Source organism: Rhinolophus hipposideros (genome assembly GCF_964194185.1).
Source record: "Rhinolophus hipposideros genome assembly, chromosome: 25".
Classification (NCBI taxonomy): domain Eukaryota; kingdom Metazoa; phylum Chordata; class Mammalia; order Chiroptera; family Rhinolophidae; genus Rhinolophus; species Rhinolophus hipposideros.
In genome coordinates, this window is record NC_138071.1 from 19,609,843 (window position 1) to 19,630,262 (window position 20,420).

Consider the following 20,420-nt stretch of genomic DNA (forward strand, 5'->3'; position numbering starts at 1 on the left):
GCTAGTTTGGAGTTTTCATTCATAAATCTCTGGTTCTATATGAAACGTCTTTCTATTGGCATTCCTGCCTGTGCCCTTGGGCACTGGCCCTGATCTTCTCTGACATGATTGCATTTGACTACTGGCCCCCACAATTATGAAGTAGCCCAGGACCCTAACATCTAACACACCTGTGGTCTTAATATCATCTGGCCTCCTTTACCCACTTATCTCATATATCATGATATTGACAGGGATCTAAAATAGTGGCTGGAATGTAAAAAGTGCCCCCAAAATACTGAATGACAGGTGGGGTAAACTAAACATTAGTTCTATATTTAAAGAAGTGTATGGAAAGTATGAACACTGAGAAGTAATTCATATATTGAATCGATTTCAGATTTCAGAAACAATGGCACCTCATCATCAATGAATCACTTTATCATGACACGGAGTATTCTGTGGGCCGTTCTTTGATATCAGACAAACACAAAATAGCTAGAAGTGTAGGACATGTCTTCATGGATAACTTTGTCACACCTGCATGAAGAATGAGGACAGTGTTTGTAATGCTGGCTCCAGGAAGACACTTATGCTGCTCAAGAGTTTTCTAGATGTTACTCTACCATGTGATGTCACCAACTTTCCACTTTCTCATTTTAGGTAAACCTGAGACTAATGTGGTTCATAAAGCAAGAGACCCTAACTCAGCATCTTGAGAAGAATAATTTTCTTCTCTGCTTTCCTTTTCCAGTTCCATTTTCTTCACCCCACATACCATCACTTGGGATTCCCGAGTTCCTACTCTTCCCTTCATCTCTCTGACCATGGTTTTCAGACACAAGATGAGTCTAACCATCAAACCTAGGAGGACCAAGAAGCTGACCAGAGGCCGATCACATGAAATCAGTGAGGCACTTGCAACTTACAAGCTTCCCGGAGTTTCTCTTTGTCATAGTGGAAGCCTTCGTAGTCTTGCAAACTGATTTTGTTCACTCGGATCCTCAGGCGGTCTGGAACAGACTGGGGACTGCAAAACAAGAACCACACAGTCAGACATGAATGAGAGTGGAATTGGGAGTTACATGCACCGGGAGGGAGTAAAGGCGATATCCTCTCTTCACACTTAGCAGGAAAAGTTCACGTTCGAACCAGAACTGTGGGTTCTTTACCAGACTACAGCAATTATCTGGAGAATACTTCTCCAGAAACCACAAGTTTCTGGAATTTAGGTAAGAACATGGAAATAAGCAGAAAAAGTTTCTGGAGACCATGCGTTATCAACTTTGCTATTAACTTACTATAAGTTCTAATACCATTATGTGTTTAGTTCCACAGTAAATTACATGCAGTGAATCTGAACTAGTGAGAAGTGGCACAGAGCTCGAAAGAACTGCAAATATGCTGCAACAGCCAAACATGGCAGCGTGATCCTCAGGAGACAAAAAAAAAAGCAGACCAAGAATCCAGAAGGCATAGGACTGAGATGGAAATAGTCCTGCACACCCTAACGGTCTCTGAGAGCACTTCTCAGTCAGAACATATTGCAATAAACACTACCTGTGATGGTCCCTCAGAGCACCCCAAAATGGAAAAAAAATGAATATGTACAGTGCACTTTCTTTAGGAAATGAATGATGTATGTCATTCATTTTAAAAGAATTCAATCCAAACCAGTTGGTTCAGACTATGAAACAATGAAAGGAGTAGTACCAAACTGTCTGAAGTAGCCTGCTCATCTTTACAACATCTTTACCTGGATTCCTTGAATGTCCTTAACTAATACTTTCAAAATAGTTGAATTATGCGGATTAGTTGAGTAAAAACGATTTAATTTTCATCATCACCACCATAGATCAATATATTTCTTCAATATATTAATATAACACAATCCCCACCAGTCCTTAATATTGTCTTGTACTTAGATCTCACTGGTATAAGCAATAGAGGATTGTTTCTCTTTTCTTATATTATAGGATAAAAGTCACAACTGAGTAAAGTAGAAAGGATAGCATTACTCTTCAATTCGTTTCAATAAAGGAAGGAAGGGAGGAAGGAAGGAAAGAAAGAAGGAAGGAAGGAAAAATAAGAGGGAAAGAGAAGAAAGGAAAAAAGAAGGATGGAAGAAACGAAAGGATGGAGGGAAGAAAGAAGAAAAGGATGGAAGAAAGGAGTGATACTTCTAAAATATTGTCAGAATACTGCTACTGCCACCTCAAACACCATCACCCCCGACACACACACACATTTAATTTCATTGCAACTCGGGAAGAGGGAGAGAAAAAATAATCTAAATATCTTTGTCTAAGACCTCATTTTAGGGCAAAGGATAGTGACTTCCTTTATATAGACTCCCACTCTATTCACCCCCCAAAAACACTTATACATCCAACTTCAGATACATATGTGCACAGCCGTACATAGTTCCCCCCCAATACACACACAAACACACACACACACGCAGATTTAGATATAAGTGCACAAATTCTAAAGAAAGATGATAGACAGAGAAAAATATCTAAGGTTTACTGGATTAAAAAGAAAGCCAGTAGAAAACCACAAGATGGATGTTTCTGAGGGAAAGCTGAGACACAGATTCAATAGTTGCATTGGTTCATTTAGCCAAGTGTGTTTATCAGGTGTCTACTTTGTATTGGGCACTGCACTGGACACTGACTGGCATTGCTAAATAAAGCTGACATGCGCATTTGAGTTGTGACGGGAGGTATGGCTTGACACCTTATTTGTAATTAGTAGGACAGACCTTAAACATCACGCATACCCCCACCATCATTTACAGATAGGAAAACAGGTTCAGAAACAGAAAGTGATTTTATGATCACATAGTTACTAAGAGGCAGAGCTGAGAGCAGTCTTGGACTCTTCACTCATCAGTTTCATGCTCCTCATATTATCTGATGCCAAGATTTCCATGGGTTTGACGACAAAGCCATAGAGCCTAGATTACAGAGTCAGGTCACTCAGAAGATCTCTATGTAGTGTGCTCAGACTCTTTTCTTTATCAATAAGCAATCAACTGGGGGACGGTTAAGTAAACTGTGGTACAGTCAAACAAGAGAATGCAGAGCAAATATTACAAATGAGTATGTAGGTCTACGTTTATTTAGAGGAAAGTCTGATGATAACATACTGTTAAGTGAAAAAGTTCAAGGGAAATTATATATGGCAGGACCTGGTGCGTTATTCTCCTGCATCTTCTCCCATGTGGTATTTGATAGGCCAATCAATAACATGGAAACAGACATCTAGAATATGGGGGAGAAAAAGTACACAGAGATAAAATGAAAGCCAAGTCATTCAGCTGTGTCCTTTTGTGTCAAAATATATTAGTGTCGCATGTACGGCTGATTGGAAGTGGAGGTGACAAAGGTGTCCCTCGGAGTCTGGGGAATAGCACTGCCATTAGCTTTCTAAAATTAAAGTTTGCCACGAAAGTTAGTAGAGCATGGAAGAGACGAATAACCTGTGTAAAAATAAATTTACCTCTGTGCCAATGTCTACCACAAGCTACTCCTATATTGATTTAAGCTCTGTATTAGGGGTCCATGGAACCCCAGCAATCTGTGAATGACCTTTGAAATTGGGCAGTGTCATCTTCTCACGAATTTCCTCTGAAACATCAAGACTGAGCTTCTTGTACTGAATGGAAGTTCATAGCTCTGAACTGAACTTCCAATTGTCCCCCCTGGAGACTTCCTTGAGAACTGTAAGAGCACCTCTCATTTGTCACTCACATGGGCCTCCAGAATCTCCAGAACACAGCTTCCCTTATCCCCATTACGTACATCTTTTCCCTGAGGTGTTGGGGGCAGGGAAGCAAAGTGCCACCGAGACAACTCCCAGGACACTCACTGCTATTCAACTGACACCTAACTCTCATTACTCTCTCCTCTCCTGTAGGTTATGCCACCAGTTTTAAAAATTGGCCCTGCATAGACTTTCAATCCATTTGGGTCAGGTCCCTCCCTTATATCTTCCAACTTCATTCTTTCAACCAATTTCTTTACTGTCCACTGTTTCTCTCAAACTGATAACAGACTCTTCACATTCCAGGCTCTTCTATATGGACACTCTTTATAGGCAGAGGGGATGAGCTGGGTGCTTTTGTTCCTGGGATCACTTCCGGACAATTGACACCACATAATTCCTTCTTCTCATCTTGCAGTAATACACCTGAATGCTAAGACAATATAGCACAGCATTTAAAGCAGGATGTACAGTCAGAAGAATCTTAGTTCCAATCTGAACTCTCACAATTAGTATGTTTGACATTGTGACCTCTGAAGCTATCTTCTCTAAAACATTTTCTGATCTGAAAATGAGAATGATGATGAGAATGTAGTGAGCCCTGAATGAGAAGACACATGTAAGGCAGTTAACACATTCCTGGTAAGTGGCTGTGTTCAAAAATAACATATCGCTGTTGTTGTGTTACTATTATTAACATCCTGATGCTTCTTCAATTTCCACAAGCCCCACACTGTTTTATGAAGTCCTGGATAATCAGGTCATAGTGGAAGCCAGAGTCTCAGCTCTACGTAGTGGTTAGTAGATCTCAAACCTGAGCAGGATGAGAGACTGTTGACATGGGGACAGAAACAAGATGTAGAGTTACACAGCCTTCAATAGTCTATCGCATGAGAGTGCAAGTGGGGACTGTGGATGTTTGCAAATATTCCACTGAAAGACATTAAGAATATAAATCCTAATTCATGGTACAGAGGAGACCCTTAAAATTATATAAGTATTCTACCTGTTTTCTTGTAAATGTTCTGTTTTCGTTAACATTTTTCTTTTTTTTGTTAACATTTCTTTTTTTGTTGTTAACATTTCTTAAATGGTTCAGTGTAAGACCTACACTTAAATCACTCACTATGTAGACTCATTGAATTTTATGATGAATTTTATGATTTTCATCAAATATGTAATGCATTTATTACTCAGATAAAACCGTTTTCCTTTTGCAAGGCAGAAAAGCATCACAGTTCTATCTGCCTTTCTCCTTGTAAGCCCGATTTAATAACAGTAGTAATAAGTTGCTTTAATTTCTTTCCAGCAACATAAAAATGAGATTCTACCCGGTCACACCCTAGCTACAATAAAGTCTGTTTCTAACTAATCTTTAACAGAATTCATTTGAACTGGTCCTTATTTTGCAAATGGACTTTGATTAAAATATTAATTTCTAGTGTAAATTCATGGCATGAAAGACTATATTTTTCCTCCTCTTTGCAGCCCCAGCACCTAAAATAGAGCCTGACAGGTGTTGTTTACAATAACTGTTTTCGAACAAATAAATGAATGAAATGCAAGAAAGTCATGGCCCTGAGGAGTTAGCACAGTTTGCCATCAGAGTGTCTGTAAGCTGCTCACTAAGGCTTTTCTCTTTGTGAGCTCCTAGAAAACCCTGAGTTGGCTGTCCATTTCTTTTTCCACTTAGATCTGCAAGGAAATCATGTTGGGTTATGCGCGCTCTCTCTCCCTTGCGTCTTATCCTAGTGGAATCCTCAGAAAGGAGGAGGAAAGAACATACAAAGGGTAGGCGTCCCTTCTATAAAGGGATGTAAACTGTCATAAAACACTTTTCTTCAATTAAATAACAGTGAACCAGAAACATCCACCACCACCATCATTTCATCAGCTATCAAGCTGGGTCTTATTTAAAAATAATTATACTCAATGGCTTCCTTTAGCAACTTCCTAGAAATTGCTCCAATTTACCATGGGACATTTTCAAACTGCCACTGACTATAACCTACCTAAAAACACATCCTAGTAAGGCCTCTTCACATTTTGAACAATAAAACCAAATTGAATCGAGGCTTCTGAACAGAGATTTAAAATGGATTTTTGACACCTGCAGAGTTCAGACAAAACTCTCATGATTCCGTTATCTTCCACCTAGAGGAGAGAACGATGTTTCAGGAAACTGAATCTAGTTGTAAAGGAATTTTTGAATTTGGAACCAAGGATAAAAACCACAATCACATTAGCAGCAGTCAACCATGGGCTCCCATCCACCCAACATGTTTTTTTAGAGAAAGTGTCTTTAAAGGTTAATTCTTTTTTGATAGAAGTTGAGTAAGTTCTCGGTCTCTCAAGAATTCATTTGTGAGGTGGCTGATATGTCATAACTTAGAAATTATTTGAGTCAGCTATCCCCTCCAGTTCTCCAACAACATAATGGAGTTCAAGCATTATAAGGTTGGGAGAGATCCTAGATGTTGTCTAATTCAATAATTCTATGCCATCTGATTCTATATTCCTCTATGATTACACCTTCAGACAGCTGTTCAGTTTCCACTGGATCCTTATCCAGGAGTGACCTACAAGACAGAGATACCCTATTTTTTGTTTCGATTGCCTTAAGCATTTGTAAAGTCTTCCTAACGCATCTAAATATCTCTCTCTCTCCATAGTGCCTTTTTCTATTATTTGGATCAGCTCTGGGTTTTAAGTCACTGAGACTATCAGCCACAAACACTAATGGCAAAAGAATGTAAACTTTATGCACCAGAACTGGACATGTATCAAAGATACATTTGCTGACTCAATGGCTAATATATTTTAAATGGACTTTAAGTACCAAAGAGAGAAAACCTTTTATGCCATTGGTTGAAACAAAGCATCGTTTTAAAATTTTCTGAAGATTTTCAAATACCCACTGGCATGCACATTTTCATGCTTCCATTGAAATTTCTAATAAATATTTATGCTTCTGAAACTGTAATAAATAAATATGTAGCAGAGTGAAATTAGTATGCAGTTATTATGGACGGTTTCTTCTGCTGGGTGTCATGTTCCCAGCACTTAATGGAGAAGCAAAGATGAAGAAAGAACTAGTAGTGGCTTCACTCGGTGGTTTTGCAAAGTAACTGAACAGGTATAGCAGTTTCATCATTTCTGCTTTAAAGGAAAAGAAACAAGCCAATAGCCTTGATGAATAGGTCAAATTCTCCTGACCATTTCTTTCTTTGGGGGGCAGTGAATTTCATAGCACTTAGTGATTCAGTCGTCCAGTTCTGAGACATTTATATAGAACCACCCCACATATACGTAATGTTACACGTTCTGGTACCAGAGTCACAGATTTATTTTTTAATCCATGTCTGAACTCTCAAAGTTTTCTTTCCAAAAGATCACATAGTCTCTTGACTTTCTCCTTTCCTTTTTCTCGTGCATATTAAATTCACTTCTCAGTTCTCACCCTAATTCCTCCTTCACAGCAGCATTCCACGCTGTGGGTTAACTTCCTGCTCCTGGAAGCTCTTTTTTCTTGGATTTCAGTTCCAAACAATCTCCTGGGTTCTCAACAAAATTTCCATCTGCTCCTTCTTTGTCACCATTGCAGTTCATTCTCCTCTAAATATCTTTCAAATATGCATACTTCTCTACCCCCTCCACTGAAAACCCCACAGACCAAGCAACTATCATCTCACACCTACACTATGTTCTCTGCATCCATGCATGCCTTCATCACACTGCAAAGAGAGCAGTCAATGTGGAATGTGATCTGACATGATGATTTTGCCCCAGCCCCCCCATTGTCATGAGCTCTCCGAGAACAGGACGCCCAGCTATATATATCTATTTTTCCATCTCCCATAATGTGTACTAACTATGAGGATTTCAACCTACATTAAGCTACGGCTTCCCATGTCGACTTGCTATCATCTCAATGAGAAAAATTATTTTGCACGACAACCGACTACATTTTTCATCCCACTTAACCATGTGTGATGTAGAAGGTACATCAGCAGCCAAAATGGGGCCCATTCAACAAACTCTGGTTCAAAGGAAAAATTGATTCTCATTACTAAAGCCCATAAATAAGAAGTAATCCCAATGCTGATGCATTATCACTGAATATGCGTAATTCTGTTATTGCTGTCTTATTCTCATGTATGGAGTTGATTCTCTGGCTTGCCTCTGATTCACATGAGTGAAGAATTTCTATGTGTCATTAGATACCATCTACAGATTTAAATCTCATGAAAGTGGTCTCCTGCCCTGATAGTTGCTAATTTGGTAACTAGGGATGACAATCTTTTAGAAAAATCATTTAGGAGTTTTGGACCTTACGTTCCCACGTACTCTCTTTTTGTGCTCTTTTATACTTAAACAGTAGTAAAACTGGACAAATATCATGACGAAAGGCAATGGAAGTAAATATCACAGGAAATAAAGGAGGAGGGAAATTGGAGGTACAGGGAACCAGCATTTTCGTAGTAGAATTCTACAAATTGAAATTGCTGAGATAAAAAACAGTCAAGAGCAGGTGGAATGGAGACAAGTAAAGAACTTAAGCCATGTCTTCCATCACACCTGGCCCAAATCATTTCCACTTTATGAAGTAACTCCATGTAATGGAGGTTTCCTGGTTACTAAAAATGACTACAGATGCCATCATAAAACACTAACATGAGCTACTTTTAGTCATGTAAGCTGCAATGGCAGCGAGAATTCTTTTGCTGTTCTGGTTGTAGAGAGGACCATTCATCACTACTTCCAGGAGTAAGAAACCATTGGGCTTGAACCAATGAGACATAATAGGGTAGTGTACTCTCGAGCCATCTAAATGGCTCAGATCTTACATGATCAGAAAGAAAGACATTCTTTTGATTTCAGGTTTCAATTTGTATATATATCAACAACAAAAAAAAGAGAGAGAGAAAACTTCATGTTTATTTGCTATTTAAAATGCTAAAAATCTCCACTTGGGTTAGCAATTACGAGCTGTTGTAATATGCTGATCTTATTTGCAACCAATGAAGAAATTGACTTTCTTTGCTGGAAATGAGGGAGGAATAGTGCTGGGATTTAGGTAGTTTAAAAAGTGTTATTTCACAGAAGAAAAAACTTGTGGCCTTTCACATATGTCAATAAGAACACTGAAATTAGGCTGAAAACTACACATATATTTGCTCATGTTCTAGCAACTCTGAGTACTTTGATAAATTAATTGGTGGCATTTGAGTGAGTGTCTATGCATAACATGAAAACAATATTTACCAAAAAGACCCCAAAACCCTAGAGTCCATATAATTTTAAAATATTTAACACATTTCACCTATAAACTGACAAAAAAATCAAGGAAAAAAATCAAGAATTTAGAATTTTTTTATAAGTAAAAATATGACTATCTGTTAATGTGGAGAAATCTTGTAACACTAATGAGTTTGAAAAAGGATTGTATGAATTACAAGGTGTGTTCTTACTGGAGCGAATTGTATGGAAATAGCTCTGCATCCCTAGGAAACAGGCTCAGTAAGGAGAAAATTCCATGTTTTGTTTAATGTCAAGGAAATGAAAAGTATTGGCCTGACAATAAATGGCATTACATCAGAAACATTTCCTTAAATGGTTTTAGCTTTCTACATAAAACATTTTATAAAAGGACACATATACTTTCCTAAAATCTGGGTATTAGGGAAAGCATAGTTGCAAAACCATTTTTTTCTTAGCAGGTAATTAGTATTTCACCATTACGTGTTGACATTTTTTTCCCTCCAGGTTGACCATGGCTTGCCAAGGTCTGGAATACTCAGTGGGGCTATATTTGGCTCTGGAGAGAGATATGGCATCATAAATAGCCTATTCATCAATCTACAGCCGGTGGAAAACTATGGCCCCATTTGTTGCACAGGTGTGTTCCCAATACCCCATGTTTCCTTGTCAGAAATCCAACGAGAACAAAGCAGAGAGTCCTCTAAACCCAATTCTCCTTTCCGACCCAGCAATATAGCCAATTAGGTGGAAACTTTTCATCACCTTTCACTAATTCCTGACCCAATGACTAAAGGATTTTTTTTCCCGAACCATTCTTCTTCTTGGTGTAAGAATGGACAGAATATAGACACACGGCTAGAAGAGAACTTGTAAAAACCATTTGTATCACTACAACTGCTAACCAACAAAAATAACTGTAAAATTTGATGGTAAACTTGAGAAAATAGTTCCTTAATATATATTTTTAGTTACAGACTAATTAAGTTACTTGGATGATGAAGAATAAACAAATGCAAAATAACTAGTTAAAATGTTAACTAGTTAACATTTCATTATCTACCAATACTAAGAGGAAATAATGAAAGAGAAGGAAAAGAATGGGTTCTCTTGAGAATATCATAACAGAATGTGAAAATAATTTGGGGTATTTTTGCTTGTCCCAGTTTTTTGTATCCTTTCACTTGCTATATTAAAGTAGATCATGTCTCTACCAAAGGCAGTATCCTAACATATTCATAAGCCAAGAACCTTTCTTCAAGGAAACACGTAATTATTTTACTTTGCCTGGGCAACAAAATACCATCAGACCAAAAGACTTATTTATTTATGTCCCAATTATAGGATATGAATCACCTCTCTTGAGAGCAGTAGAGTCTAAATGATGAAGAAAAGTAAAATAATTACAGTTCTCTATAATATAAAGCTGAAAAGCTTTGGCCTTTTGGTTCCATTTGTGATTCTTCTAATGCCACTTTCATTTTAGTCAAATATCTTAGCTACGACTTTGGAACTTGCTGAATTCATTCTCAGATTTTCATTTTCTGACACAAAATGGGATGATGAATTCTGGGGATTAATTAAATCTAGCATCAACAAGTATTTTCCTTTGATGCCTTTAAAAATGTACTCTCTTTTCATTTCATGTGTTTCAGGGTATTATGAAAGACCAGGAAAACTCAATTGCATTGGTATAATTAAATTGCAGTTCTACAAATGAAATGCATACTGAAATTTATGTCCATCTCAGCAAAGCAATCCAACATAAACATCTCCTTGGAATGTTCAATATAAATGTCTAGATTTCTCTGTTGATACGCTCTTTTTACTCTATGGCAGAATATAATATTAGTTATTATTGCAGTGCTAGAGTGAAAACTGAACTGTTTCTTTGTCTTTTTCTCTCTGAATGCAGTAAATCCATTAATAACATTGCAGTTGTAGTGCTTTATCTAATATAAATGCGTACTTTCTAAGAGTATTTAGTTATTTTTGTGTTTTCCTGGATGGAGAGTCCATTTGTAAATAAATCTTTTATTAACAAAGACTAGCAAAATTACTTCTTTTCCTTTCCATGTATAGTCTGTATTTCTATCGTTGCTTTTATTATAATGATGTCTTAGGAATTCAGATCCAAATAGAAATTTAAAATTCATACTGGGTTCAACCACCTTATTTTACAGAAAAATGAAGTTGGGTCCAGACAGGTCAATAACCTTAATGTACTCACATGATCAATACTAAGAATCTGCTGTAATAAAAGAGCAATGTCCTTCAGCCCTTCTTATACCATTTAATAAAAAAGACTTAAAGGAATTAAACTATCAATGTAATTATACATACAACTATACAATACAACTATACATAAAGTTCAATCTTCACATAGTTGGTGGCAGGAAAATATAAAACTAAAATTCAAATTTATCTAATAGGATGCCGTTATGGTTATATGATGCTTGGTTGTGTCCCCCCAAATTCAAATGCGGAAGTCCTGATCCCAGTAGCTCAGACTGTGAGTGTAATGGAGACAGAGTCTTTAAAGAGACATTAAGTTACAGTGAGGTCATATGGGTGGACCCTAATCCATTCTGACTGTGTGCTCATAAGAAGAGATTAGAACACAGACACAGAGGGAAAACAATGTAAAGACACAGGAAGGTGATGGCCAGCTACAAGTCAAAGAGAGAGGCTTCAAAAGAAATCAACCTGCCAACACTGCGGTCTCAGACTTGTAGCCCCAGAACTGTGAGGAAATAAATTTCTGTTGTTTGAGCCAGGTCGTCTGTGGTACTTTGTTATGGCAGCCCTAGCAAATGAATACAGATGCCTACTAAAGAGATACACTAAGAAACCTAACACATTTTTAGTCCTATGAGTATTGTCTCTAAAAAAATACATAATAGAAGAATGAGAGGAATCTAATTTTCACTTTCCAAAATCCCAACCTGACTTGGAAATTTCTGCTGGCTTGATAATGCTCTTCAGAATATTCAGACATGAATCGCCACTTCTCCTCTTAAAAGGCAAAGTATATAGAATAGTATAAAAATTATTATTATGTTTATTGAAATAATGTTATTTCTAACATCAGATTTTCTTCCATTCATTTTGATTAAACAAACAAAAATTCATGAATTGACTTTCCACTTAGGTCTCTCCCAGTAAGCCCAGTGCATATCCTACACCCAAGCCTTCCTGCTAACTCCTTACCCTTGACAGGGGCTTGTACCATACAGCCTTCCAATGGCCTGCACCTCAAGCCAACAGCACTTGAGTAAATATTCACTTCACCTTTGAAGTGACCTTCCAGGATGCAAGAAGTGCTGACTCGTAAGACTGGTTCTACACCTACGCAGACATGAATAATTCACCTCTAAAAACACATTTTAAAAGCAAAGAGATACCACTTTAAATACTGAGGGAGTCCTGAATGTGTTACGCCTTTACATAAGTGCTCCAGATTCTGCGATCTGTGTTTACTTTTGCTAAGAGAAGAACGCAGGCGCCACCCACCCACTGTAGATAGATGTGAGCGTGACCCTTCCTGATAAGCCTTTTTCACAGACTAAACACCATCATTATTCTAAAAGACTCTCCAGATTCTTTAGCTGTACTGGAATTTAATTTTAACCGGGATCTGTCATTCTGACATCTTTCTTATAATAACATTTGAACTGCAAACCAATAATACTAAAGATTTACACATTTGAAACACTGAGCATTGAATTTTGCTATTATTCATCTCCACATTTTCTTAAAAAGCTGGAAAGTTTACATAGTATGATGTGACTAAAATATATAAATTGCATATATGACTAAGTGTACACAGACAAACACACACCCCCAGGAAAATGACCAGCAGTTATACTGACAATAGACTTCAGTATCTTAATTGCTGCCTTCAAAGCAGATAGCACTGGGTGTTAATCACTTTATAGCACATAATTTTGGGCAAGTTTTCCAACATTTTTTATTCTCACTCTTCTCACCCATGGAATGGAAATACTAGCAATTATTACCTCATGCAGTGTTAATATTAGGGGCGTGTTAAACTGGACCAGAACTCAAGGTGCTTAGTACTTAAAATCCACTAGTGTTCTTAGACCATGGTGAGAGATTTCTTAAGCATAGTGAAGTGGTACCGGGCCTGGCCTCTGTGATCAGCACTAGGGATAAAGCCCGACCCTGTAGTGTCCCGTGGGAAGTCTTGCCTACTTCGTGCCTTAGATCCCTCCGGGGCAGATTTTCATAGAGTCTAGGGTCATATCCTGAATTTTAGCACAACAGAACTTCAAAGCTGGTAGAAATCCCAGGACTAACTGCCTTTCTTTCACATCTGAGAAACTGAAATGCATGGTCAATATCACATAGAGGCCAAAAGAGGGCTTCCCCAGATTGTCAACACAGAAGGGTGTTACCAGAGGTGTGTGTATGTGTGTACGGGGCGGGGCGGGGGGGGGCACTACAGAATAAGGAGGAAGACACCTCAGTTAGAGACCTTGTCCACTCCTGCTGCCCTTTCTTTTTAAGTCACTAGACCCCTCTAGCTATCAGAGAAGGAACAGAGCAGTGGAGTGAGGAAACTCTTGGGAGAAACTCACAGAACACAGGGAGAAAAATGGCCATTATCCAAGATGTGGCCTGGGCTCAAGTTTGAAAACTGGTATGAGATAAAACCCAAGTAGCTCTTACTTACTTTTCTTTGGTGTTTTCAATTTGGCATATCTGATTTATGGAACCAGCAGAGAGAAGTGGCATAAAAAGAAAGGAAAGCATGACATTTTGGCCTGATTAAAGGTTAAGAAACCATAGACAGTGGAAAGTGAAATCACTAGAAAGATAACCCAGAAAATATGGCAGTGGGAGGGAGAGAAAAGAAGAAAGAAGATGGGTGAAGCTTAGCAGTTTCTTTTGCTCAGAGGTTCAGACAACAAATAGCTTGCTTTTCTGAAAGACTGAAGCTAACTAACTCTTATGCTTCACTAGCTGACTCTGGGATTGAACAAATGACATTTCTTTCGATTTTATGAATTTAGCAATTCTCTCCAGCTCTTTTAAAAATATGAACTTTATCTTTTGCTTTTCTCCCTCTTTAAAGAAGCAATGCATGTTCATTAAAAGCAATCAGAAAATATAGGAAGCCAATAAAAAGTATTTATAATCTTACTGCTCAGAGATAATCACCCAGGGATGGAATAATAATAACAAAAACATTAACAACTAATACATTCACAATTTTTGAATGCTTAGGCCCTTTTGGTACCCTCACAATTAATATTGGGTCCAGAAACTATGACCCAAAATTTATAATCCATGAATCAGAATCTGGACAGATTTCTGCCCCAGAAGCCAAGCTGGCCCAGGTCTGCTAATCCTGAGGTTCTCAGAAAGGGTTGTGTGTTATTAGCCACCAACAGCTTACTTCATTTTGAGGCAAACCGTGCCTGATGGATCTTCTTGGCTACTTTAGAAGTAACCCTCATAGTTTACAAAGGTAAGCATGTAAAGTTCTACTTTGGAAATGTTTTTACTACTCCCTGATAACAGTCGAGGATGTGGCCGAAGGGAGTTTATAGAAAGAAGAGAGGAAAAGACAAAGGGTTTTGAATAAAGCAGATTGAGTTTTATTTTTGAATTAAAGGGCCAGTAGGAAATAAATGAAAGAAACAGACCTTTTCTAGCATCTTACATAAATTCAAGAAAACGTTAAAATAACACCATTGATGTGATTAGAATTAAGGAATTTTTAGAAAGCAGATCCTTCAAAGGATCTGCTCCGCTCGTTACTTCAGTCATGAAGACTGAAGATCCTTGGCTCCATCTTGGTAGTTTCTCAACAATTGCAGTCCTAAACTCAACCCAAAACAGAACCACTTAAAAAAAATAATAATAAAAAAAAATAAAAAACAGACATGTCAAAAATATTTCTCTTAGTGAAACTCCCTTTCTTCTTGGAACAAAAATTAATTTACTTTCATTTTTTACCAAGATGTGTTATTTATCAATAGCTATTGTGGAATGCTGAATTACATTCAGCCTGTGGTCAAATATGATAATTCACACTTTTTTCATGAATCTGTGCCTAATTCTGTCTTCCCCAAGGTAACAAATCCACACAAATTACATTCAGCCTGTGGTCAAATATGATAATTCACACTTTTTTCATGAATCTGTGCCTAATTCTGTCTTCCCCAAGGTAACAAATCCACACAAATCCCAATTTTGCATTGGGAAACATCTTGGTTATGTTCAAATTGTAACTGCTGTACAAGATGGCATAATACATGTGACATATGTTGATGATAGCTCAAAATACAGTGTTTTCTCTGCAGAATTGTTTTGCTGAGTTCAGCTATGGCAGTCTCTGAGTAATGGCAGTGCATAAGAAGGGGATACAGTGTGACAGCTCTCTGCTTTAAAAGGCAGTAGAGAACTTCTGATTCTGGGTAAGGTGGGCAGCTATACATCATTCTTTGTCCCCCAGTGAATGCAGCTATAAAAAAATAAAATAAAATCTAAATGAATTAATGTCTGTAAAACGCTTAGACCACTGCCTGACATGTAGTAAATGCTCTCATATTATGGCATGGTTTCTCCGATCTTTCTTCTTATCTCTGTATTCCATGTGTTCCTAGATGAGTGCTTGGCACATAGTAGGCACTGAATAAATACCTGTTGAATGAGAAACAAACTGTACAGAATTCATAAAGCAGTTATTTGAGAACTCTGAAACGTAAATGATAGCAGCAGGTTGGAGAAGAACAAAATTTAAAATATCAAAGTTGTGGTGTGCTCTCCCCTTGTTTGACCTCCAAAAACACTAGTGTAGATTCCAGGCACCACGAAGCCTACACAGACACTGGGTATAGGCAGAGAAAGCTCTAGGAGAGCCCATGACCTTTGATGTGAGGAAAGAAAAAAAAATTGAGAAATATCAATGAAACCAAAAGCTGATTCTTAAATAAATAAATAAATAAATAAATAATAAAATTGATAAACCTCTACTAAGATTGATAAAGAAAAGAGAGAAGAAAAAAATACTAACATCAGGAATAAAAGGGGACTAACACTATAGACTCCACAGATATTAAAGGGATAAGGATATATTACAATAATTCTAAATACATGAATCAACAACTTAGATGAAATAGACCAATTCCTCAAAAACTTCAAAAAACTACAAAAAAAAAAAAAAACCTAAAACTCACCCATGATAAAACAGATGACCTGTGTAGTCCTTTAACTCCTAAAGGAATTGGATTTATAGCTATAAAGGGAAAAAAAGAAATCTCAAGGTAGAGATGGCTGGGGAAATTCTAACAAACATTTAAAGAACAGATAACTCCATTTCTCCCTAATCTTTCCCAAGTGTCTGGAAAAAAAGTACCTCAACAAATAAATCTACGATTAAAAAATCATACTTATGATGATAAAAGATGGAATAATTCTCTCCTAATATCAGAAGCAAAGCAAGAATATCCACTCTCACCACTCTTATTCAACATCATACTATAAATCCTAACCAATGCAATAAGGCAAAGAAAAAAAAAGCCATACATATTGAAAAGAAAGAAATAAAATGATTTCTGTTAATGGACAAGTGTGACTATATACAAAATTCTAATGATACTACCAAACTCCTAGAACTAAAAACGTGAATTTAGTAAGACCACAGGATACGAGATCAACACACAAAAAATCATCATACTTCTGTGTTCTATATGGTAGCAATAAATAATTGGAAACCAGCATTTAAAATAACCAAAGATAAAATTAGGCACAAATATAGCAAAATATGTACAAGATCTGTATGGTGAAGACTACAAAACAATGTTGCAAAAAAATAAACAAAGGGAGGACATATGGTATTCATGAATTGGAAGTCTCAACATAGTAAAGATATCTATATTCCCCAAATCAATCTCCAGATTCAAAGCAATTCCAGTCAAAGTCCTGGAAGGATTCTTGGAGATATAGGCAAAATTTATGATTCTAAATTTATATGGAAAGAAAAAGGAACTTGAATAGTGAAGACAATTTTGAAAATGAATGAAGTTGAGAGAACAACAGAACTAGATTTTAAGATTAATTTTAAAGGTACAATAACCAAAAGAATATGGCATTGGCAAGGGCACAAATATGTAGATCAACAGGACAGGATAGAGTCCAGAAATTTATATCTATCCAAATATATCCATATTCATATACATGCATATCCATCTATCTACCTACATACCATCCATGGACAATTTATTTTTAATCAAAAAAAAAGTAAAAGCAATTCAATGGAAAAAGATAGTCTTTTCAACAAATAGTGCTGGAACCACTGCACATGTATATGCAAAAAAACAAACAAACCACAATTAACCTTAACCCAAACCTTCCATCTTATACAAAAATTAACTCAAACCAAATCACAGACCTAAGTGCAAAATGTAAAATTATAAAACTTCAAAAACAAAAAGGAGGAAATATTCGTGACATGGAACTAGACAAAGAGTTCTTGAACATAACACCAAAACACAGCTTTATGAAGAAAAAAACTGGTAACTTGAACTTTGTTAAAAGTTGAAATTTTTTCTCTACAAAAGATACTGTTGATAGGAATGGCGGCAGCGAGGTGGACTTCTTAAGTTCTGCTCCAGAGCTTACCACAAATTGAACACCTATAAGCCATCAAAGGACTCTTTGCTCATCACACAGAATGGGTAAGAGACTCCTATGTGGATTACTTGAAGAGCCCAGCTCAAGAGGCACAAGATTCAACACACTCAGAGGCCAACTCCAGACCAAGCCAGAGTGTGATCCGGTTTGACATACAAGTGAAACACCCAGAGGGAATTCTCTACAGGCACAAGAGCCCATAGAGGCAAAGCCTCATTTAAGTAGTCAACCCTCACACAGCAGAACATCCTGCTGTGGGCAGAGCCACGTCTCACAACTGGTCTGCCTAGGAGTCAATCCCACCTACTCACAAACTAAAAGCAATTAAAGATCAACTTTAACAGGACGATATACACAACACAAGAGTCACCTTTGGAGCACATGCAGAGGAGAAGAAGGAAGTCGTGCAAGTCAAATACAAAGGACACATACTACATAAGATAACCCAGCAAGAACTAAGAACCTTAGGGGATCTGCCTAATACATCGAAGCAAACACAGAGAGTCAGCCAGATTGGGGAAACAAACAAACAAACAAAAAACATGCCCCAAATAAAAGAATAGACGAAACCTCCAGAATTGGAACCAAATGAAATAGAGGTAACCAACCAATCAGAAACAGAGTTCAGAACACCGATGATAAGAATGTTTAAGGAGCTTAGTGACGACATAAAGAAGGATAGAAAAATCATAATGAACAACCAGTTAGAACTAAAGAATACAATAATTGAAATAAAGAACACACTTGAAGGAATTACCAGCAGGTTAGATGAAGCAGAGGATCAAATCAGAGACTTAGAAGGCAAGTTAGCAGAGATCACCCAAATGGAACAACAAAAAGAAAAAAGAATAAAAAACAATAAAGATGGATTAAGAGACCTCTGGGATAATATCAAGAGCAACAACATGTGCATCATAGGAATACCAGAAGGTGAAGAGAGGAAGCAAGGGATCGAGAACATATTTGAAGTAATAATGTCTGAAAACTTCCCTAACCTGGTGAAGGAAACCGACATACAAGCCCAGGAAGTGCAGAGAGTTCCAGCCAGTATAAACCCAAACAGGTCCACACCAAGACACATTTTAGTTAAAATGGCAAAGGTTAAAGACAAAGAGAATCCTAAAAGCAGCAAGAGAAAGACAGCGGGTTACATACAAGGGAACTCCCATAAGACTATCAAATGACTTTTCTACAAAAACGTTGCAGGCCAGGAGGGAGTGGCAGGAGATACTCAAAGTGATGGAAAACAAAGGCCTACAACCTAGATTGCTTTATCCAGCAAGGCTATCATTTAGAATTGAAAGACAGATAAACAGCTTCCCAGAAAAGAATAAGCTAAAGGAATTTATTACCACCAAGCCAGCATTGCAGGAAATATTAAAAGGGCTTCTGTAAACAGAAGAAAGATGAAAACAATCCAACTACAAATTTAAAAAATGGCAATAACTGTGTACCTATCAATAATCACTTTAAATGTAAATGGATTAAATGCTCCAATCAAAAGACATAGGGTGGCTGACTGGATAAGAAAGCAAGACCCTTGTATATGCTGTATACAAGAGACTCACCTCAGATCAAAAGACACACACAGGCTGAAAGTGAAAGGTTGGAATAAGATATTTCATGCAAATGGAAATGAGAAAAAAGCTGGAGTTGCAATCCTTATATTGCAAAATAGACTTTAAAATAAAAAATAGATTAAAAGACAAAGATGGGCACTATATAATAACAAAGGGATCGATCTGACAAGAGGACATAACTCTAGTAAACATCTATGCACCCAACATAGGAGCACCTAAATATATGAAACGGATATTGACTGACATAAAGACAGAGATCAACAGTAACAGTATCATATTAGGGGTCTTCAACACACCTCTGACAACAAGATACAGGTCCTCCAGTCAGAAAAGCAATATGGAAACAATGGCCTTAAATGACACATTGGACCACTTGGATTTAATCAATATTTTCAGAGCATTTCACTCCAAAGCTGCAGAATACACATTCTTCTCAAGTGCACATAAAACATTTTCCAAGATAGACCACGTGTTAGGCCATAAAACAAGTCTTGATAAATTTAAGAAAACTGAAATCATACCAATTGCCTTCTCTGACCACAGTGCTATGAAATTAGAAATGAACTACAGGGAAAAAAAACTGGAAGACACACCAATTCATAGAGGCTAAATAACATGTTACTAAATAATGAATGGGTCAACCATGAGATCAAGGAAGAAATCAAAAGATATCTCGAGACAAACGAAAATGAAAACATGACAACTCAAAATCTATGGGATGCAGTGAAAGCAGTCCTCAAAGGGAAATTCATAACATTGCAGGCCTACCTAAAGAAATAAGAAAAATCACTAAACAACAGTTTATCTTCACACTTAAGGGATCTGGAAAAAGCACAGCAAAATAAGCCCAAAGGGAGTACAAGGAAGGAGATAATAAAGATCAGAGCAGAAATAAATGAAATAGAAACCAGAAAAACAATGAATGAATAAATCCAAGAGTTAGTTTTTAGAGAAGATAAACAAAATCAACAAACTTTTAGCCAGACTCATAAAAAAAAGACAGAGAGGACCCAAATTAATAAAATCAGACATGAAAGAGGAGAAGTGACAACAGACACCACAGAAATACAAAAAAAAATTAAGAAATTACTATGAGCAACTGTATGCCAACAAATTTGATAATCTGGAAGAAATGGACAATTTTCTAGAAGCATACAACCTTCCAAGGCT

At 37.1% G+C, this 20,420-nt stretch overlaps 1 protein-coding gene across 13 annotated transcripts in view; it reads right to left on the minus strand.

Annotated features, from left to right (window-relative positions):
* Window positions 1-20,420, minus strand: part of DGKI (diacylglycerol kinase iota) — a 377,107-nt gene that overhangs the window by 108,613 nt on the left and 248,074 nt on the right. For all 13 annotated transcript variants that reach the window (XR_013992604.1, XR_013992605.1, XM_081038705.1 and 10 more), the window contains one exon: window positions 909-1,009. Coding sequence is in view for 11 of the 13 variants with exons in the window: in XM_081038705.1 (XP_080894831.1) it covers window positions 909-1,009 (101 nt within the window). In the remaining 2 variants the exon portion in view is untranslated. The remainder of the gene's footprint in view (window positions 1-908; window positions 1,010-20,420) is intronic.